Source organism: Perca fluviatilis, chromosome 6 (assembly GCF_010015445.1).
Source record: "Perca fluviatilis chromosome 6, GENO_Pfluv_1.0, whole genome shotgun sequence".
Lineage (NCBI taxonomy): Eukaryota > Metazoa > Chordata > Actinopteri > Perciformes > Percidae > Perca > Perca fluviatilis.
Genome location: NC_053117.1, coordinates 34,513,571 through 34,536,078, shown reverse-complemented (window position 1 = coordinate 34,536,078; position 22,508 = coordinate 34,513,571). Strand labels below are relative to the sequence as shown.

Sequence of the window (22,508 nt, the reverse complement as noted above, 5' to 3'; positions counted from 1 at the left end):
CTTTAAATGTAAAAACTACTTTCAGAAAGCCATTTATAAGTTGACAACAACAGACACGTAGTTTGTTATATATAATTTTAATGCATCACTTTAGTATTTGTGGTGGAGGGATCATGTATGTGATTATGATCATTCTACTGGTGAATAGTTCCAACAGAAAAGTTCCAGTTTCCATTTTGTAAATTTTGAGATTTCCTTCAGAATGTATAGCATGATAATAAAGATTTTTATTTTCTTGGCAAAATGAAGTATGTTTAACTTCTGCAGATAGAGACTTAACAGCAGTCTTTATCTAAATCAGATAAACACATTAAAGAATTTTTAGACAATTGGGTTATGCAGCTGCACAAACAGTTTAATACCTGGAAGCTGGTTGACTTATTTCTTAGTACTTTATTAAACTGGCACAGAAATTCTGCTGATAAAAATCACCATACAACCATGAAATTAAAATCCAATTGAGATAATATTTTGACACCGACAGTCGCATCATCTGTGTTTGTTCTCAGCTGAAAATCTTCTGAAACTTTGGTTTGAGCATCTCCAGCTCGCTGTTGTTCTGCATCTTATGCGGCAGGCTGCTCACCTTCATGATCACCTCGTGACTTTCGTCAAACAACTTTTCACCGAGCGCCTTTTTCACTCGCTCTCTCCAGCTGATCAGCTTCGGACGGCCTTCAAACACATCCAGGCCGGTAGCAACAGGCTGCAAAACACACAGCAAACACAACCTCAATACACACATTTTTCAAATGACGTTACAATTACATGTGGATAAAATGTCTAAACCACAGTTTTGTCAATCTTTGTGTCAGGATCCCTCGTGAGGTCACTGAACATGCAGACAGGGTCTTCAGAACGTTCTAATACCAATACATCTATTCTGGGCTGTACCTATCCTACCAAATCCCAAATTTTCCCATAAGCTATTATGAAAACTATTTTAGTTATTTTGGTTAAAGGAGTTCTTCAGCAATTTAGTTCTGCACTTCCATAAAGTTGGGGGACTCCCAAGAGAGCGATTAAAACAAGAATGAAAGATGATTAATGGCATAATAGATATAATACATTTTATACATATTATTTATGTAGCACTTTTATGACACACGGTGAAAAAGGGCTTTACAGTTTGACAAATCATAAGATAAAAAAAACAATAGACAACGTGACATCATGACTTTGCGTAAACATATGCGTACAGATAACACGCCACTTGGCTGTAGAAAGTGGCGTGTTATCTGTACGCATTTTGAGCTATCCGCATGTATGTCTACGCCATATCCAGCGGACGCGTTACAGACTGACACGGCAATTCGTATATGCCATTTTGGCGTGTCATCAAGACGCGTAATCGCTTTTCGGACGGTTGGGTTTAGGAAAACAATAACGGGGTTGGGTTTAGGAAAAGAAGAAAGCGACGTTTGTGTTTAGGAAACGTGACACGCGGGACACGAAGGAAACGTGACACGCGGTAATGTAAGTCAATGGAGGCCAAACAGCGTTGATAAACACGCTAAAAAGCGATTATGCGTCTTGATAGCACGCCAAAAATGGCATACGAATTGGCGTGTCATACATACGCCACTTCATGAGATCAGTCCGCAATAGATAAAACTAAGTAAATCAATACAAAGCTATTTTAAAAAGGTCAGTTTCTCAAAGTATTTTAAAGTTACAGAGTTTGCCGACTTAATCTCATCAGGTAAGTCCGTCCCTTATTCTTCACACCCCTATCACGTGACCCTTTTATTCAACATAAATAACAAAGCCGTTTCAGGCCTTGTTGTACAGTGCCTTGCGAAAGTATTCGCCCCTTGAACGTTTCGACCTTTTGCCACATTTCAGGCCTCAAAAATAAAGATATAAAACTGTAATTTTTGTGAAGAATCAACAACAAGTGGGTCCCAATTATGAAGTGGAACGAAATTCATTGGCTATTTCAAACTTTTTAACAAATAAAAACTGGAAAAATTGGTGCAAAATTATTCAGCCCCTTTACTTTCAGTGCAGCAAACTCTCTCCAGAAGTTCAGTGAGGATCTCTGAATGATCCAATGTTGACCTAAATGACTAATGATGATAAATAGAATCCAGCTGTGTGTAATCAAGTCTCCGTATAAATGCACCTGCTCTGTGATAGTCTCAGAGGTCCGTTTAAAAGCGCAGAGCATCATGAAGAACAAGGAACACACCAGGCAGGTCCGAGATACTGTTGTGGGAGAAGTTTAAAGCCGGATTTGGATACAAAAAGATTTCCCAAGCTTTAAACATCCCAAGGAGCACTGTGCAAGCGATAAAATTGAAATGGAAGGAGTATCAGACCACTACAAATCTACGAAGACCCGGCCGTCCCTCTAAACTTTCAGCTCATACAATGAGAAGACTGATCAGAGATGCAGCCAAGAGGCCCATGATCACTCTGGATGAACTGCAGAGATCTACAGCTGAGGTGGGAGACTCTGTCCATAGGACAACAATCAGTCGTATACTGCACAAATCTGGCCTTTATGGAAGAGTGGCAAGAAGAAAGCCATTTCTTAAAGATATCCATAAAAGTGTCGTTTAAAGTTTGCCAAAAGCCACCTGGGAGACACACCAAACATGTGGAAGAAGGTGCTGTGGTCAGATGAAACCAAAATCGAACTTTTGGCAACAATGCAAAACGTTATGTTTGGCGTAAAAGCAACACAGCTCATCACCCTGAACACACCATCCCCACTGTCAAACATGGTGGTGGCAGCATCATGGTTTGGGCCTGCTTTTCTTCAGCAGGGACAGGGAAGATGGTTAAAATTGATGGGAAGATGGATGGAGCCAAATACAGGACCATTCTGGAAGAAAACCTGATGGAGTCTGCAAAAGACCTGAGACTCGGACGGAGATTTGTCTTCCAACAAGACAATCATCCAAAACATAAAGCAAAATCTACAATGGAATGGTTCACAAATAAACATATCCAGGTGTTAGAATGGCCAAGTCAAAGTCCAGACCTGAATCCAATCGAGAATCTGTGGAAAGAACTGAAAACTGCTGTTCACAAATGCGCTCTCCATCCAACCTCACTGAGCTCGAGCTGTTTTGCAAGGAGGAATGGGCAAAAATGTCGCTCTCGATGTGCAAAACTGATAGAGACATACCCCAAGCAACTTACAGCTGTAATGCGCGCAAAGGTGGCGCTACAAAGTATTAACTTAAGGGGGCTGAATAATTTTGCACCCCAATATTTCAGTTTTTATTTGTTTAAAAGGTTTGAAATATCCAATAAATTTCGTTCCACTTCATGATTGTGTCCCACTTGTTGTTGATTCTTCACAAAAAATTACAGTTTTATATCTTTATGTTTGAGGCCTGAAATGTGGCAAAAGGTGGAAAAGTTCAAGGGGCCGAATACTTCGCGAAGGCACTGTAGATGCTAGCAGCTGTTGCAAATTTAAATTCTACATTTTGGATTCTTTATAATGCTACTACTGCTTACATGTGCAATTGGTGAGCTATTATTTGAGCAATTTGCAACAATTCCCATGCCCACCGGCGTTATCAGCCTTCCAGCGTGTTTACATCAGAATGCACATGTCGTGAATGGTCTCCGATATGCGTTTTAAAGTGTGTTATATGGACCAAGGTGAGTTCTGAAATGGTGCTAAAGTGCACATAAGGACAGAGATTGTTTTCTTTTTAACATGAAAATGAAAAGTGTGGATGTAGCCTTAGTTCCAGTTAAACCCTGGCAGCTGAGTTTTGAATCTGCTGTAAACAAAACAGAGATAGTTTCAGATCCCAGAGAGCTGCAATAGTCCAGTCAACAGGTAATGAAGGCATAAATAACTTTGAGGTTTGGGGTATAGACCAACTGTCTATAATCTTTTAAATGTTTCCAAGACACAGGGAACAGGACGGATCCACAGATTTGATGCATTTGAACCAGACGAAGATCTTGTCGAGAGAAGGGCACAAACAGAGGAGCAGGCAGAGGCTGCTGCTTCAAGGCCACGTGCGGGGACATGGTGGTGCTCCTGTGGAAACTGTATCACAATGACCACCGAGGAAGAAAGCCTGTGCTGTAAGGAATGGGATCTCATACGGCCTGGTCTGGATGGGTCCCCAGATAACGGACATTGTTTCGCCCATACAGAGAGGTTTCCCCATCAGATTTACAAGGATGTTCTGGAAGCGGTTTTTTTTTTTTGTCCCGAATGTAAATTGGAAGTAGCAACCTAAACCGGACGGACCAGATGGCCAGTTGTCTAATGAGTGAGTACAACAGGCTTTCGTGACTCTGACCCTGACATGTTGTAAATAGATGCGCCACTTTGTTAGTGAAATAACCAATGGAATATTGGATTGTATGAGTTCGGCAAAACTAGTGTGCACTTCATCAGAAAACAGAAAATAAACAGAGGTATGTGCACTGGTTGAAATAACACAACTTGTATGCCTTTCTGTCACATCTACTGCTGTCAAATTCGCTGTGTTCACTCCGAAGGAATAACTGCACATGGGTAGGCACTTGTAATGACATCTCGAACATGTTTAGAGGCTAAAAACAAGTTTAAAATGTGCCCTGTTTAAGTCTGTTGGGTGCTAACTCTAGCAGGGGAATAAACGGTGTAGGCAGCACCTATTGTTTTCGTTTTTGTCACTACTGACAGCACTCCAAATTTACAAACAACAGAGCTACGTGTTGAAATCGACCGAAATTCTCCTTTAAGGTTAGTCTACATTACATTGGTTACATTACAGTAGCTACATTAAGTTGCAAAAACACCCTGGTTCATTTCACAAGGTTATTGTTATCCTTATATTGTGCATATAGTGATGAAAAAATTACATTTATTCTCAAAAGAAAATACACCATTTGTTGTGAAATCATCATCTAAAAGTCACAGCTGTAGAATTAGTAGCAGCAGTACTAGACTAGAAGTAGACATTTTTGCTTACATGTTCTTAGCAGTAGTAGTAGTAGATAATGTAGTAGTAGTATTACCTGCATGATCTCAACTACAGCCACCAGATCAGCCAGAGAGATTTTGTCGCCGATGATGAACGGTTTGTTCTGCAGGAAATAGTCCTCCAGCATTTTGAGCGACTGATTGAGATCCTCGACAGCGGCGTCCATCTTCTCCTTCGGGACCTCCGAGCCCATGATGACAGGAAACAGAGCCTGCAAAGACCAATGACACGTTGGTAGTATCAGCAGCAGCAATGTAGTGGTAGCAGTTGTTGTTCCCTTAGCTGCACACAATACATAATTTATAATATTCATTAATATTCTGTAAGTGCATTTATAAAAGTAGTCTCAAATGTTTACCTGTGTAGAGTGTTGGTACTTTTCTTAATGTACTTAAGTAGATTTTAGTCCTTGATCTAGAGACGACAATGTCTGACAGCCGTTTGGCCGACATGTCAACATAGAGAAACATAGGTTTTCTCCTACACCGGATTTGCCTTTGTGTTTGGTGCATAGGATAAACATATTAAAAGAAAAGAAACAGAGAGCTAGAGCTAATTTGCAAACGTTAGAATGCTAATACCCTAAACTTAGTTTAATAGCATGGGGAGGAGGAGAGTATCAATTATTATGTAACTATACGTTTCAGGTAGCGCTGGGTGATATGGAGAAAATAAAATATCGCAAAAGTTTTGACCACCAAATACCTCAATATCGATATTGGGTTGACTTGGTGTTTTCACAAAACATATACACAATGAGATTTTTTTTGAAATAATCATCAGTAATGTGGATATAATGACTAAATGGGTAAAGGCAACTTAAAGAACAGATAGAACAGTCTGGTAAGTTCAAAAAAATGAATCACTTTACTGTAATGTAGCCTTTAACACCAAGAAAAGACAACATTTGTGTCATATCCAAAATATAAGACGGTATCTAGCCTCATATTGATACTGATATAATAACGATATATTGCCCAGCCCTCATTTCAGGGGTGTTGAAATGTGTGTACTGAAGTGGGTCAGGTGAGGATAGGTCAGCGGGTTGATCTGGGACTCGTACCCTGAGCAGGAAGACCTTGGACCCGTGAGTTCTCAGGTTCATGTGCTGCCAGGACAGATATTCATTAACGCGAGCCCGCTGCTGCAGGTCAGCAGGATACCAGTGATCTGCCACTGACGACAAATGTTTCTGCACCAGGTACTTCAGGATTGCAACGCTGCAACACAGAACAACAGTTTTACTGCTTATTAATGGATTAATCATGGGGTTAAAATGCAGACTATCAACCACACTGTCACAGCTCCCCGTGGGGACCTTTGTTGCAACTCTTCCTGACTTGAACCGGCAACCCTCTGGTTCCCAAGCCAAGTTTAGGAGAAGAAGTGGAATAGAGAAGGACGAGCCTGTGTGTAGTCTCTATTTTGATTAATCATTAAACCAGGTGACTCCTGCTTTATGATGAATCATGCACAAGTTGAAGGAGCTGATAACATTTCACTGGAATTGTACCTCGTACGATTTCATGGGACAAATTTAACTGATTGATTGATATTTAAAGGAACACGCAGACTTATTGGGACTTCAGCTTATTCACTGTATCCCCCAGAGTTAGATAAGTCCATACATACCCTTCTCATCTCCGTGCGTGCTGTAATGCTGTCTTGACGCCCCCAGCATTAGCTTAGCCTAGCACAGATCCTGGAGGTACCCGGCTCCAACTACTACTGCTCAGAATAATCTGATGTTAGGAAGTCAATCCTCTCCCCACCATTCAGGACCAAGCACTGTAGCTGGGGTGACAAAGCTTTCACCATCGCAGCCCCCTCCCTCTAGAACTCTTTACCCATAAACATCCGTGACTGTACTGATCTGGACACATCTGAATCCCTTCTCAAAACCCATCTCGTTAGAATAGCCTTCAGCCTATATAATCTACTATTGGTATCTGGTTTCATTGTTTCACTTGTTTTTAATATGCTTGTTTTTGTGTTTTGTGTAGTCTATATCGACGATGTTTCATTTCCGGGATTGTTCAGGTGCCGCCAGAAATTCTGCCGGATGTCCCTCATTTTGGCCGGATGTCCCGTTACCTTCCGCTTTCTTTGTGTTGGCATTTAAACTCCGGTGGATTTATGAGGACTATGGTTAACTGCTCCTCAGATCTCTGCAAGCTAAATCCAGACAGCTAGCTAGACTATCTGTCCAAGCTGAGTTTTCTGTTGCACGACTAAAACAACCTTTGAACGTACACATGTTCCACCAAAACAAGTTCCTTCCCGAGGCTATTTGGCAGGGGCACTGTTGCTCCGTACGATTGTGATTGGTTAAAAGAAATGCCATTAAACCAGGACACGATTTTCTCACATCCCAGAATGCTGTGGTGAAGACTATGTTTTGTGTTGTTGTATTGCTTCACTTGCTCTTATTGTACTTTCCACGGTTTCATTGTAAAGTGTCTTTGAGTACTTTGAAAAGCACTATACAAATAAAATGTATAATTATTATTATTATTATTATTATTATTAATAATAATCCTAAACCCGAATCATTGTTGTACCTTTCCGTCAGAATGAAGCTTCCATCCTTCATGACAGGAACCTTCCTCATGAGGCTGACTTTTCCAAACTCGTCGCTGTACTGCTGCCCTGAGACAAACACACGCAAATGAGGATCACACGTGTGTTCAAATGAAGACAAACAGTCTGCTCTCAGTTTGTTTGTGTTGCCATGTAAATATAAAAGAGAATACATGCACACATAGCACATAACTAAGTTAAAAGATTTGGAGAAAAATAGATGAATAGTCTATCTGATTGTGCAAACATAAAACAAATGATGGTGTTTTTTTAAACTCTCCCTCCCCTTTTCATTCTCATCTGCTTTCAAATGCTTCTCTTTCCTTTATTTTCTTTCCCCAGCACGTCTCTGTTATACTCAATCACCTCAGGGACGCAGTTATGTTTTGTCTGGATGCGTTGACCTCGGACCTACAATATCCCACCTACTGTTTGCTTGTAAAGTCGGTTATCTAGGAGGGAACGTTAATCCACTTCTCGCTGAATGGGACTGTCAGCTTTCTGGGTGAAATGTGGAAATGTAAACTGATAGCCCAGAGGAGGAGTTTTTTTTTTTTTTTTAAATGTTCATGCTTACAGAACAAGTTCGAGGCCTGAGGGACATTCAACCTTCAACTCCTGCAAAATGTGTTTACAGAGTTACAAACACAAAGATAAAGAATTACAATTATAACTATGCAGAGTTAAGGGCTGGAGTTTATGCAACCAGTTCAAGTTTGCAGGCCAGTGAACTCAAACTCTGCAAACTCTACAAACATCTGGTAACTTTCTGTACATTTCCAAAAGCTCAAAATATTATTATATATTATTATATATATATTATTTTAAGTAAGAATGTGAGCTAAAAGCCTTACTTAAACATACACAACTCAGATATGCATGCATTAAAAATATCTCGTCCCCGTGTGTGTCTGTCTCACCTGCAGCGAGCTCCACCAGCTTAAACTCAAAAGGAATCCCGACCGCTTTGGCAAACAGGAAGACGGAGCGGCATGGCTGGGAGTGGAGGTCGAGATACAGCTCCATCATGATGCTTCGGTTCCACAGTGTTCCTTCTGTGTTTTCAGTCCTCTCCTGCAGCGCCTGTTATCCTCTGTCTGCCCAGAACTCCGCCTCTCCTCGCTTTGAGGCTCACTGATTTTTAAATGGTGGCGACAGTTCAAAGTAAGCAGGCCGTCGTGGTTGAGCAGTCTCACCTTTGGCCTCGGCCTGGGCCAACATTTTGTAAACACTGCGAAGATTAGCACATTTTTATCTGCTAGGCTTATCTGTGGTTCAGTTTTCTTTAGAATGACTTTACAGCAGAAGTCAGTCATTGTGAAAAGGTTTGACTTGCCAATGACCACATGATGATGAAGACCCTGTCCTCACATGATTTGCACCGATTTTCACTCTACTATTTACACAAAGTACAATTTCATTTCAACTAGTGTCTAAGAAACTACATTATTTATATTATATCTAGGCCTGTCGCGATAGTCAAATCGAGTTATCGCACGATAAAAAAAAATGAGCTCGATAATTTTTCCGGCCGCGATAATTTCCATTTGCACTTGTTTGTTTTCCTCGTCTCTCTCTACCAAAGAGACTGGAGGACCACTCTCGGTTCCTTAACGTAGCAGTGAACCCTCTTGTCAGTCGCATGGTCTTTGTGTTGGCGGGACTCCAGGCAGAAAGAGAGAGAGAGAGAGAGAGAGAGAGAGAGAGAGAGAGAGACAGAGAAACGTTTGTTGAGAGTTGGAGCAGGGTTTTCCGCAGCACTTTGCAGTTAAGGCGCCATCAAAAAAAAAAGTATATGAGCGATATCAACCGTGTTACTCGGCGTCCCGTTTTCTTCCTTTCATTCCAAACCACACAGCTGGCAACCTGCAGGGGGAGGCGGTGGAGACGGGCTCGGACATACACGCCAATGTGGACTCGTCAGTCTCGCAAGCGGTTTCAGGAAAGTGGCTGCATGTGTCCGACAATGCACAGAACATTAACAGTACGCAGTCCGCGGACACGGAGTGTGGAAAGTATGTCAGAGTTGCACCTGTGTGTGTGTGTGTGTGTGTGTGTGTGTGTGTGTGTGTGTGTGAGTCGGCCCGCCCCCGAAGCTCCGACCTGAAGAGGAGCAGAAGCCGCACCTTCGCCAAAATGAAGACTGAAAAACAGAACTATTTTGGTACATTTAGATAGATAGCCATACAGATAGATTTAATTTATTAATTATATATTATTTAAATTTCATATTTAGTGTTACATAATTGTAAAATGTAGTACAGAGTCTGTAGTCTGAGAACTTACGTGTCACAAACGGCAATTCCACAACTGTACATCAGCGTGAAAGATGACATACTAAAGGAGATCAAAGACATATTCTGGATATTTAAAATGTCTTCCAGTTCCAGTGTTAAATATTCTTTAGAAATAAAAGTGTATTGATCTTTGAAAAGGTGTACCTGTATTATTATGCAAATGGTCTCTCGATGACAATATTAGGGTTTATCGCAATAATTTCTGGGACAATTTATCATCCAGCAAAATTTCTTATGGTGACAGGCCTAATTATATCATTACATTATATTTGTAATTATGATAAATGATCTCACTAATGAAGGCAGGAGTCTGTGAGTGAGTCACTGGGTTATTTTCATTACGCTAACTTATGCTTCCTCGCGTCCTCTCTCCTCCTGTGACCCGGAAATTGTTTCCCCTCCTCTATCATGGAGGATCTTCCGATCCCTTAAATGCACTTCGAGGAGACGACGAGAGAGGAGGCTTCTGAAGGAGCAAGGAAACACTGGTGTATCCTACACGGAGGTCTTTTATCACATGGCATAACATTTAAATGCCTCACCTCCTTTTTAAAAATCTTTTTATCAAACTGTCAACATACACATCTGAAGAAAACATCAGAATCTCACACATACCTACAGATAAAGCATTGAGAACACAACGCTTCACAGAAAAAGACAACAAAAACAGGAATCTGGAAACTTAATTTTCCACTATTTTCTGACAGTAATTAGTCAACAGAATAATTATCATAAATATAAAAAATACTTTTCAATCTGTAAATACTCAAAACAGTAATAATCTACAAGTCTACACAAATAGATCAGCGGTCAGAACAAAAGCAGGACTAAAGTGACTAAAACCTTTATTCTGAAATGGGGCGGTGGGATGAACAACATTGATCTTCCCTACTGTGGGCTGGATTCGGTTCAGCAATCTGCAGAGGCTCCGGCTTCTGGATCAGCCTGCTGAGGAGCACACGACAGAGCTGGGGGTCTTCTGACTGCAGAGTTTCCTGAGAGACGGACAGATCCTTTATTTTATTTTTTTCATAACTATGTTTTTGAACAAAATACGCTGAGAACACACACTTATTTATTATAAATGGTGCAAGATACAAAACTTTTTCACTCTTGACTTTTTTAACTTTTTAACATGCATACGTTGACAATTGTGTATATGAGTTGCATGTGTGTGAATGTGAGATGTTTGATAGGTATATTTAATATAGGTTTAAAGTATATAACCGAAAAAAGAGGAAACCAAGACCGAAAACACCGAAAGATGGTGGTCCGTCTCAACCTCTTTGCTGAGGAGACGCTTTGCAGGTGGAACGGATCGGGTACTGACACACGTGCAGGTCGCATTTTCTGTTTGCGTCATCACAACATTTTCGGCCGTATTGTTTCGGTGATAAAAGTATTTCGGCTGAAAACCGAAAATCTTCGGTGGCCGAATATTCGGTGCATCCCTAATACACGGCTAATTGTACCAGGAGTGCAAATAGCCTCACCCCTTATCTTATCATAAAGTAGATATGGTAAACTTGCTTATTTACCCATTCGACAACACAGAGCAACATTTGGAGTCATTTTGACAACTGTCTGGCCACCTGATTGATATAATTCCAATATGTACTCTCCATTTAGCTCTATTTTTGGTCTCTACAAACTCCTGAGAAAAATATCGGGCTCTTTAGCTGCTAAATGCTCCACTCTGTACACTTGTTTTTTTTTTTAAGTTTTTTTGTTGAAAACAGTTGCCTGTAGTGCTGCAGCTATTGATTCTTTTAGTAATAGTACCGATTATTCCATAGATTAATCGAGTAATCGGATAAGAAATACTTTTGCTTTATAGTAAAAAGCAATAGTAAATATACAAAAGAGAGGTTTCCTTTTTTTAGAAAAAGCAACATTTTTTATTGCCAAATTGCATACAATAACAGAGATAGATGCTAATATTTTTAAGCACAGCCGCATGGGCCACCAAGACCCTTAAAAAAGAAAGTACATTTTTGGTGGCCCAAATGTTAATCTTTTTCACTGAATATGCAAAAGAGCTGTTCACTAACCTGAGGGTAAACGTGACAGTACAAAGCTTACAGCAGGTCCATTCAACTACACTGTTCTGGGGGGCACATTTTCAGAAGCCTAATACTGAGTGAGGAGAAAGAATAAAGAATGCAGACATCACCGGCATGGTCCGATGACGTCATTCACGTGCATATTAAGTAGCCATGAGGTTGACCGCTCCAGGGGGGAGGGGCTGGTTAGTCTCTGGCAGTAGCTAAGTTTACAAAACAATGACCAAATTTCAAGATTAGTAGCAAACTAATAGATAAAAACAGTTAGACTACAAACTGACAGCTTTCATTTTAAATTGTTTGTAAAACATTGCTATTTGCAGGGTTGCATGCTGTAGTTGTGTAAAACAGCGCGGTGGACGAGAGCAGCAGGCGTTTACTGTATGTTACCTCATGTCGGGTTCGCTCCGTGGAATGGATGAGTACACTGGATATTTTCTACTGAGATGATGTAGCAGCATGTTTGCAGCTTTAAATGATCCCAAACTTTCTGTCGTTTTCTCTCGCCTGTCTCTTCTCATAACCCCTCACTATTTTCGCTGTCTTCCTTCATTTATAATCTGCGCCGTCAGTCTTGTGTCCACAGAAGCGTCAGCACGTTGTGCGCTAGTAATAATCATCCGTGCGGAAACACAGTGAACGGTACAACGTTAGTTACACTGATTAAATGAAGCTTCAAGGCAATGAATTTTGCATAAAGGATTTTTTGTAATCAAATTATTTGAGTTACTCGAGGAATCGTTTCCGCACTATTTGCCTGCAGCGGCTGAAAATTGACGTTTTGTTGTATGTGAATATTTTGTTGAGACCAGTTAATAGCTAATTAGAGTCTGGTGGGACTCAAGCCTCAGCAGGACTCTGACCCAGCTCACTGTGCAGCTGTTAGGAAACAGCTGCAGTGTGTTCTGGGTTTTTCTTATCAGGAAATCAGCAGCAGTGTTCACACCACTGCTATAAAACACACAGTCCAGTGGAGAGGTTATTCCAGTACCTGGCTGGTTTGGGGTCAGTGGTCTGCGGTTTTGGCCCTCAACTGCTCTTCTCATGTGAGTTGTCGAGGGCGGAGCCTGGTCGCTGGGGGGGGCGGTGCTCTCCAGGATCTCCAGCAGCCTCAGGATCTTCCACTCAGTCTCGGACGGCTTGTCTAACTCCTGCAGAGGACAGACAACACCAGAGCTTCCATAATTAGAAATCGTCTCATAGGTCGAGATACTTCTTATTGAGACGCAACATATTTCACATCTGAGTACAAATTGCTAGATGTTTATATATTACACCTTGGTTACAAAACCAAAGGTTTGCTTTTTTAAGTTTTAAACTTGAAACTTACTTCAGTATGTATCATGTGCCTGCTTTATACTTACTACTCCACTACATTTATTTGACAGTTGTAGTTACTTTGCAGATTTTGACAAAACATTTTACATACAAAATTAGCTCCACAACAAGAAAATAATGCCAACATGTTAATGCATAAGGCAAGTTTGACATTGTGTTTGACATTATTGTATGTCAAAGTGTTTGTGACTTGCTAAAGATGCTTAATAAAGGAACTGAATACTTCTTCCACCACTGGGTGTTTGTCTGTTAAAACCAGCCAAATTGAACCAATAACCAATGTATCCTCTCCCCTCTCTGGAACACAACTGATGATATTTCAGAGCCTAGAGTGTGCAACATTGAATTTTCTAGCTATCAGTTGCTGCAGCAGGAACTGAATCATCTGTCCAGATGCTCCTGGATGGGACTGTGTGTTTTTACCGTCAGGATGTGGCTGAGAGTGATGCCTGCTTCCTGAATGACGTTCTTTATCTGCCTCCTCCTGCTCTTCTCCCTCTGGAGCTCCACCTTCAGCTGATCTGCCTCGGACGTTTTTTGTCGTCTGTCCTTGTCCACTGAATCCAGGCGCTTACTGTTAGGTAGCGGGGGACGAAGCTTATTGGTGCATGTCGACAAATGTTACACTTTTTGGGCAATGTTAAAATATGATGATAAAAACGTGAAAATGTTAAATAAAACCTTCATGAAACATTGTTTTTATCATTTATTCAAGTTTTAATTACTATGACCCGGTGTACATTGCGATCACATGTTGTTCGCTAAGGACTGACAAACTAGTCAGATGGAGATCTGACTATAAACTATAAACAAGGCATTTTCTGTCCCTCTGGCCAGAAGATACACTTTTTCCTCCTGAGGTCTGTCTCAGATTAAGGTTAAAAGTCTGTTATGATAATTTAACTTTAACTTTCAATCCATCAGTGTTTTTGTGGATTATTTCAGATGTGTTCGGGTTCTTACTAGAGTCCGGATCGGGCCGAATGTTTTTGTCCAAGCCCGGCCCGCGTCCGACAGGCATTACGAAATTTGTGTCCGAGCCCGACCCAAGCCCGACACAGTTAAAATCAAAAAATGTTCTCATACTAATAACTCATGTAGGCTACGTTTTTGTGTGGAAATCATTCGGAAATGTCAACAGATGAGCGCATCAGCGCACACAGGGTAACAAGCGCACGTTAATAAGCTGTTAAAATGTTCAATGTGTTAACCTTTCCTGCTTGCTTCGTTTCCAACCGTGATCAGAAAACCAGGGGAGACTCGTTACTCCAGGGCCGACGTTATAAAATGAATAACGTCGGGGTTAATATCCCGTTTCTGGTGAGCAAATTAATGAACTTGGCTTTCAGTCTGGGGTTTATTTCAGACACCGCACACACTGTGTACAAAACTTTAACTTAATCCACCAACTCTGCACCGGTCGCATACAACACTTCTGCTTCCTCTTTATCTATCTCTCTTCTGCCCACTTACCACACACACACTAGGGGTGGGATATATATATCATTTACGATAATATCGTCATTGTTGTGTTAACAATGTGCAAATTGACATTATCGAGTATTTAAATTACTTAGAAAAAAACACTTCAAAACACGCATTGGAACGCTACACGTTCACTAATGTCAACAAAGATGGCGGCGCGCGATTGTGCAGCGGCTACTAGTTCTCCTGTTGGTGTATATTTATACAAGTACAGCCACACTGAACTAATCAATAGGACTGCGATACAACACAGCCCTTACGAGAGCCTTCCAGGCGGCTCATAACATCCCGGAGGACATAGCCAGACCGGGCGCTGCAAGTTGTTGTCGGCGCTAGCACGCCGAGCTAGCTACCGGCAGGATGAGAAAATAACTCCGACAAGACCAGAGGCGGAGGACTGCATTTTTGTGCACAATGAATGGAGTACCGACCACAGGATCGTTGCCCAGCACGGCTCACCTGACCTGGAGCCCTGTCGGTAATATACAGGCCATTTTATTTACTACGAAAACAGCACACTGCCGTCTACATAGCCCCATATGGTATGGTAACGTTAGCACAAGTTTGGCTCACTGCTAACCATAGTGAACAAATTGCAGCGCAATCACCGGGAGAGGATACAGGGAACTTTAACAAGGCGTGCTTAAAGTCTGTACTCCCCAGCTTTTTCCAGCATGTAGATTGTGTTACTAGAGGGAAGAACACACTAGACCATGTATACTCTAACATCAAGAAAGCATACAGGACTGCACTTCTCCCTCACCTGGGCCAGTCAGGTCACATCCTACTATTTCTGATCCCAGCATATTCTATCAGCGGGGGTAAAGCTCAGTGGAGAGTATTTGACTGCAGATCAAGAGGTCTCTGGTTCAAGTCCAGATGCCCCCTGTATCAGATTAATGTAAGTTCCATTAGTGTGTACTGTCTGTCTATAAATGGAGTCAGCCATATGTTATTAAAAATGGGGTTTTGTACTTTGAATCTGGAGGGATTATAATGTTCATCAATAACTGTGAATCTGAATCTCAGATATGGACAGTAGAAAGAGAGTAAACTTTTACCAGAGATCCTCTTTCTTGGTCAGCATGCTCTTGCAGGCGGCATCACGGTCCTTTAGGTCCACCCTCAGCTTCTGGCACTTCTCCTTCAGCTGCTTTATCTCCTGAAGAAGGGAAGATGTTAAAGTCCCCCTCCACATAATTTTTTTTATGTTTATGTCCCCTTAAATGTCTGACCTTGACTATACTGACTTGTATCTGTGCAAAGTTTGTCACCAGAGAGGTGTTTTCAAATCCCTCTACTAAAGGGGGAGATGTCTGTGCACTTCCCTGAAATTTGAGATTCGAACATATCCCGGGCAAGCTTGATCAAGTACATCACCAATCCGTAAACCAAACGCTGTCTAATACGCAAAAGCCAACAAAGAAACCTTGAAACCTCCACCCGGAGCAGACTGTCTACAGAGAGCGAAAACATAATAATAATAATAATAATAATAATAATAAAACATAATGACATAACATAAAGCATAAAAGATGACATAAAGCAATACAAGATGCTAAAAAAAAAAAGCTGGGTACAGACAGCACGCCTCGCAAGACAGCCATCCCGCTGCCTCCTGTCTGCACCCCACGTAAGGCTCAAACTATGTTTTTAGCCATCTTGATGCGCGCTGCTCTTTGACCGGTCAAACAGATGCTAGAATGTAGCCCCCGAACAAGTCTCAACCTAATGCGAGCCTGAGCAGCGGTTGTGGGTGAGGCAAGGCCAGATCCCAAATGTCTTAATGCGGGAGAAAGAGTACATGTGCTTCCAGTCCCTCTTCAGAGTTTTTTTTTTTTTTTTTTTAAGTTGCATGTGGTAAAACCATGTTAAACTAAATATTGTAGGTAGGACAAAGTACAGGAGGTTCTATTTCTAACCTTGTGTTTGTCAAGATCCATATATAAATGGGAACCTGTCCTTTACCACCAAAACACTCTTTTGAACAGATATAAGAAATACAAAACACTGTAGGAACCCCTCTTCACAGGAGCTGGGAGACACTGGATATGAAAATCACCTTACATTCCTTCATCAACACAAACTGAAAAACTAAGAACCAAGGTGAAGAAAAAAATAGAGTTTTTTTAAGCTGCAGGTTTGAACGAGGCCAGTCACTCATTTGTGGAGGAAAGTTTGAAAAAAAAAGCATCAAAGCCTCCTCTCTGACTGAAGGCTTCTATCAGTTTCTCACGTGTTCTTTGCTCAGGTGCTGCATGTCAGAGACTGGTGTGAACAAGTGCCTTGTTCACAGCCTATTCTCCCATATATCCTAGAGTAGTGCTCGAATGAGCTTTTACAGCAGGGGGTATAGCTCAGTGGTAGAGCATTTGACTGCAGATCAAGAGGTCTCCGGTTCAAATCCGGATGCCCCCTGAATTAGCATTTAGAGTTACACAAGTCCAAAATGGTCCTCTTACATCTTTGTAGCTGATACTCTCCTGGGTAATCTTTATGAGCGCTTTCTTCATTTGCTCTCTCTCAAAGCAAAGAACCCTCTTTTTGTCTTGCAAGACGTCTTTCTCCTTTGGCAGGACCAAGTTTTCGTTCAGCAGGACCTGGAGCTGCTGCAGCCGCTCGCTGTGAAGAGCTCTCTCCTTGCGGAGAATCTTTGAGGCCTTCTTCTCAACGCATCGGTCCACAGCCTGCTGCCCCTCCACGATCACCCTGTTGTTGCAGTACAGGGGAAATATTTACTCACTAACATTTTTGAAACAACAATCAAACATCAGCATGGAAAAGGTCCCATGCGGATGTAACACAAACTGTCAGTTTAACTTTACTTTTCCCTCTCCAACTCTAGTTCATTCATCAGGCTGTCGATGGCAGCTGTGTGCTCTTCTCTCTGATCCAACAGCTGCTTCTTCATAGACTCTATGTTGGACTGTTCCTGCATCAGCTGCTTCAGCTGCTCCTCCAGCTCCTGCTGCTCCTCAAACTTTTTCACTGAGGGGAAGACAGGAGAGGATGCTTCTGATTTGTTCCAGAGACAATCTGACAATCACACTTGTAGCAATTTCAAGCATACTGAAGCCATTAAGGGCTTTTCACACGGGGAGCAACACTTCGCCTGCGTAGTCGCGTGGATCCGCGGGGTCTCACTGCGCTCCTCATGTGAAGGACAACGCTCCGCGATTAAACGCCAGGCAATCAAGTGGGGTAACCATGGAGATTCTGTGCACTACTGTACCCCTGCCGGTACAACTGAATGAGATTAGCTGGCTGTGGTATCATATATCCCTAATCACAGGTCAATTTATAACAAATAGTGGCAATACTAGTCTTTCCTTACCACGGACTGTTATTGTTGATAGCTAAAGTTAGCTAAATTAGCATAGTCATTAGAGATGGTCCGATACCAGTATCGTATCGGCTCCGCTACTGCCTAAAACGCTGATATTGGTATCGGGAAGTACTGGAGTTTATACACCGATCCGATACCACGTAATAAAGCCCTAAAGAAAATCTACGTTAAAGTAGTTTATTTAGGTTCTTTTTCCGTTATAACTGATGGTCAAACTGGATAATAAAAGAAAGTTCTGGGGCGTTCATTGTTTGTGTTTGTTCATGTTTCACAAAGAGTTTAACCTGAGCCAGACCGATAACAAAGATAGAAATCATATCACATCCATACAGGGATAGTATTATACAATGGTTAAAACATAATAAAAAATATATGAAACACTGGTATCGGATCGGTACTCGGTATCGGCCGATACGCAAGTTCAGGTATCAGAATCGGTATCGGGAAGCAAAAAATGGTATCAGGCCATCTCTAATAGTCATAATTACAGACGTTACCTGATAAATACAGTCTTGTGCCGATGCTCTGACAAGCAAAAGCCCCGCTGTCTACGTCCTTTTTAGGGAACTCACAAACAGAAGAATTAATCTCTTGTTCATTTTATTTGCACGGCGCGTCGCTCACGTAGGGAAAAGATAATAATCTACGATAAGATATACTTTATTGTCACCGAAGGGAAATTTGTTTTGGACTCTGTCCGTTCCACAGCTTTACAAAGACAACACAAAATACAGAAAATAAGCATCTCTCAACACATCCTCTCATGCAACACAAAACATGCTTTCATATACATTAGACAGGTATCTAAATAGTAAGCACATTAACTACTACTAGCCCTTGCACAATGAGATATTGCACAACATATTGCCCAACCCCAATAGCCTACGTATTGCACAAATGACACAATGCACTAAATCGTGTTTTTTTTTTACAAAATATTCAGTTTTCCATCAAAACAGACCGAAAGCAGGAGATGCAGAAAATCCATGTTATGTACTTCTTTACAAATGAAAAAAACATCAGACTGACTGACTGACATGTGATGGGCATTCTTCTTAGAAAACAATTAGTTTTTAGAAATGTCTCATGTATATTGTCTCTAGAAGTGTATTATTCAACTTTTGTTTTTGTTAAAGAAAGACAAGAAAATCCCAATACTTTTGAATCGCAATACTTCTAGATTTGCAATAAATGAAAAATCGCAATACAGATCGAATCAGCACCCATGTATCGTGAAAGAATCAAATTGGGACAAAAGCATATCGTCCCAGCCCTACTTTACACCAAGAATCTAGTCTGAGTACATACAATTATTACAACTGCAACAATTATATCTGAGAAAATGCTTTTAGTCTGTTTCCATGATTTTACATTCATTCAGCTTAGGCGCTGCCCAAAACGGCTTAGGTGCTGCACCTAAACCTTATAATGGCAGGGAAAACGCTGCTGTGTGACAAACATTTGTACTGCCTCACCCATCGTCCTGCTTACTGAGTAAAGTCCGTTGATCCGGTCCTGCAGCTCCTTCTTCTGCTGGCTGTGCTGCAGCTGCAGTTCCTCTCTGTCCTGTTGGTCCGTCTGCTGCTGAGTCTTCAGCTGCTCAGTCAGCTCTTCAACCCTCTTCTGTTTTACAGCCGCGGAGCGTTTCAGGGACTCAGTGGTGTCTTTCTTGTCCTTCTCCAGCGCGCTGTACTTAGGGGCCAGGTCCTTATTCTGTTTCTCCAGCTCGTCATATTTAAATTGACATCTGCAGATTAAAGATATATTATTGCAGGGTTTTTCCTACCATTATAAGACTTAGGTATAAGACTTAAAGTGGGTAGCTAAGTCTAAGCCGTTTTTTGGCAGCACCTAAGCCGAATAAAATCAATGTGAGGTTCAAAACTAACTAAATGACACTCAGAAATACTCTTACTAATACCTCTAATATTGTAGTTGGACTTCTTAAGGCAAGTTTTGTCTTTAAGTTTTTTAAATGTATTTATTATCTTTTTTTAAATTAAAAACATAAAATTTTCTTGACCTCTAAACCCTTCTGCCTAAGATGCACACCTAAGTCTTCAACAAACCTAGGGAAAACATGGTTATTGTATGCAAGAATCTACTGAGATTTAAAAAAAAAAATAACTGCACTAACTGCTTCCTGTATCCAAGTTTTTATAATGTTAAAACTGGAATTGAAGCTTGTCCTTATCAAACATCAATAATGAGATTTAAAGAAGTGATGAATCTAGGAACCAGTAGCTGTAAAAGGCCCACAATAAATCCATGTTTTTTTGTAAAACAGGCTCAGTAAAACATAAATGAGATAATGTTACGAGTAAATACAGTATAAAGGTTTTGAGGCTTCTCCACCACATACCATCCAGATTTTTGTATATATTTTTTAAATCAAATTAGCTTATACAAAATGCAATGAGGAAAACGCTGTTGCTCTAAAAGACATAAAAATAATAACGTATAATAATAAAAAACGTATATGAGACCAGGGTTGACTGCTGAAAAAATGTTTTAGAGATATCAAAAATATTCATTGTTCCCTGCATTTTTCATGGAAATATTTTCGCGTCCAGCTTCTCAAATGTAAAATTGTCTGCTTTTCTTTGTCATGTAATACTAAATTGAATGTCTTTGAATATTTTTCACTGATGGTTTAAGAAAAACACACATTGCCTCAGGCTCTGGGAAGTTCTATTCAGCTATTTTCTAACAAAACTGTTGGTTGCAGCCCTAGCTGGAAGAGCACAGCACTTAAAATGGCAATCCTTAAGATTTCATTCCTGGTTGATTTAGTATTTTTATTGTGTAAGTAAGTGAAAACAGTGTAATTGTGCCGAGAGTTTAGCAGTCTGGAGCATAGAAACATAATTAATCTAATTTCTATGGTCTGGAGTCTTGTTTTTGATAAATGAGCTTCAAGTTTCCAGAATTGTGTGCATAATTAAAAACATTCGCGGCCGAGTTGGGACAGTGGGTAACACAGGCGCACATATTTAGAGGTTTATTCCTCAACGCAGAGGTCCAGGGTTCGACTCCGACCCGTGACGACTTCCCGCATGTTCTCCCCGTTTCTCCCCTTTCTCAGCTGTCCTGTCCATTAAAGGCAGAAAAGCCCAAAAAATACTCTTTAAAAAAAAAGAATAATAATTTAATACAGCATTTCTTCCTGTAGATGTCACCTAGCTAGTTCCCAATACTGCAAATATATAGCTAAATATTGCAATATTTCCATCACCATTGTAACATGTCACTTATATAAATTCTGGTTTTTCTAGCTAGTTTATATTATATTTATTATAATCTATTTATTTTACCAACGTTATATTATAGTATTTTATTGTATTTACTTTTACAGTACTACACTTAATACAGTATTGCTTTGTGATTTAACATTAAAGCTAATGCAAACAAACTTCCTTCCCAATAGCTAACATTAATAGGCTAATCATTTAACGTTAACGTTAGGCAGCTTTATTTTATTTGTATAGCTAGCTAGCTAGCTAGTTAGTTAGCACATTTCAGCAACAGGGCAATTTAAAGTGGGTAGCTAGCTAAGTCTAAATTGGGGTTGTATCTAAATTGGCTAAATTTGTTGTATCTTTGATTCAATTAACGTTACGTAGCTAAATATGTTAAAATTATAATGTCAACGTTGATCAGTCAAGTGTAAAAGATTAAACAAGTGCACATGATAGCTAGCTACATTTATACAGCTAGCTAGCATTCTTTGATGTAGCTAGCTAGCTAGCTAGCTAGTTCCCCCAGTTTTAACGTTAACGTAGCTAGCTAACGTTACCTCTCCAACTGCTCCTCCAGATATTGAATTTGAGTCAAATATAAAGACTTCTCCTCCCAAGAACCGATTACATCCGCCATACTTATGTGTTTGTCTTTTTCCTGTATATTTTTCTGGCTGCGGGTTGTTTAACGCTATCTCCGCTTAAATCTTAATCTTCTACTTTTCAAAGAAAATCCCTGGAAAAGAAACGACGAGAAACCGTTCTTACTGAATGCTGCTGCCTTCAGGGACTGCTCGGAAAGTTCTTCAGTTTTCAAAAATAAACTGATCATGACCAAAATTGTCCAGACATAAATATAACAATATAACATAGAAATAATTTGTTTCTATGAATATAATATATATTCTAGTAGTTGTTGCTCGGGAATGGTGCCTTCAGGGACTGCTTTTCAAAAATAAACTAACCAGCATCAGATTTCTGGTTCAAACTATTACTATTACTAGGCTACTATAACTACTACTATTAGGCTACATTTCTCATATTATGACTTCGTACATGTATCTTTCTTTAGTTTCCTTGTAGCACTTTGTAATCTCTGGTTTTAGAATGTACAAATAGCCTAAACTTTTTCATAATTATTTATCTCATAATGTATTGTTTTTTATTTAGTTATTGAACACTTTTGGCTGCATATTTCTGTGCCTTAGTGA

At 40.4% G+C, this 22,508-nt stretch overlaps 2 protein-coding genes and 1 non-coding gene across 4 annotated transcripts; 1 reads left to right on the top strand and 2 right to left on the bottom strand.

Moving 5' to 3' along the window:
* Window positions 1-373: 373 nt before the first annotated feature.
* On the bottom strand, window positions 374-8,670 carry gstt1a (glutathione S-transferase theta 1a). The gene is made up of 5 exons (XM_039803765.1): window positions 8,450-8,670; window positions 7,511-7,598; window positions 6,013-6,169; window positions 4,984-5,160; window positions 374-706 (listed from the first exon to the last, which is right to left on the bottom strand). The coding sequence occupies exons 1-5, from the start codon at window positions 8,556-8,558 to the stop codon at window positions 506-508; spliced, it is 732 nt and encodes a 243-aa protein (XP_039659699.1). The 5' UTR covers window positions 8,559-8,670; the 3' UTR covers window positions 374-505.
* A 3-nt stretch (window positions 8,671-8,673) lies between these two features.
* On the bottom strand, window positions 8,674-22,069 carry cfap157 (cilia and flagella associated protein 157). Of its 2 annotated transcripts, XR_005639528.1 has the most exons (9): window positions 21,855-22,069; window positions 19,534-19,805; window positions 17,538-17,700; window positions 17,175-17,421; window positions 15,774-15,874; window positions 13,651-13,801; window positions 12,881-13,040; window positions 10,670-10,821; window positions 8,674-8,760 (listed from the first exon to the last, which is right to left on the bottom strand). XR_005639528.1 is itself a non-coding variant. In XM_039803764.1 (8 exons), the coding sequence occupies exons 1-8, from the start codon at window positions 21,932-21,934 to the stop codon at window positions 10,736-10,738; spliced, it is 1,260 nt and encodes a 419-aa protein (XP_039659698.1). In that variant the 5' UTR covers window positions 21,935-22,069; the 3' UTR covers window positions 9,980-10,735. The 2 variants fall into 2 exon arrangements, 1 of the variants encoding a protein (XP_039659698.1); XM_039803764.1 differs by lacking the exon at window positions 8,674-8,760 and having other exon boundaries at window positions 9,980-10,821.
* On the top strand, window positions 17,059-17,130 carry trnac-gca. The gene has a single exon. It is a non-coding gene; the product is annotated as a tRNA-Cys (tRNA).
* Window positions 22,070-22,508: the final 439 nt, after the last annotated feature.

Excerpts from the sequence above, each read along its gene's own strand:
- gstt1a (XM_039803765.1), bottom strand. The coding sequence starts at position 8,558 with ATGATGGAGCTGTATCTCGACCTCCACTCCCAGCCATGCCGCTCCGTC. Across the intron at positions 7,599-8,449 it reads GCTGGTGGAGCTCGCTGCAG|GGCAGCAGTACAGCGACGAG; the intron begins GTGAGACAGACA and ends TGTTTGTCTCAG. Across the intron at positions 5,161-6,012 it reads CCAAGGTCTTCCTGCTCAGG|GCTCTGTTTCCTGTCATCAT; the intron begins GTACGAGTCCCA and ends TGGTCTTTGCAG.
- cfap157 (XM_039803764.1), bottom strand. The coding sequence starts at position 21,934 with ATGGCGGATGTAATCGGTTCTTGGGAGGAGAAGTCTTTATATTTGACT. Across the intron at positions 17,701-19,533 it reads CTCAGTAAGCAGGACGATGG|TGAAAAAGTTTGAGGAGCAG; the intron begins GTGAGGCAGTAC and ends TCTTCCCCTCAG. Across the intron at positions 10,822-12,880 it reads ACTGACCCCAAACCAGCCAG|GAAACTCTGCAGTCAGAAGA; the intron begins GTACTGGAATAA and ends TCCGTCTCTCAG.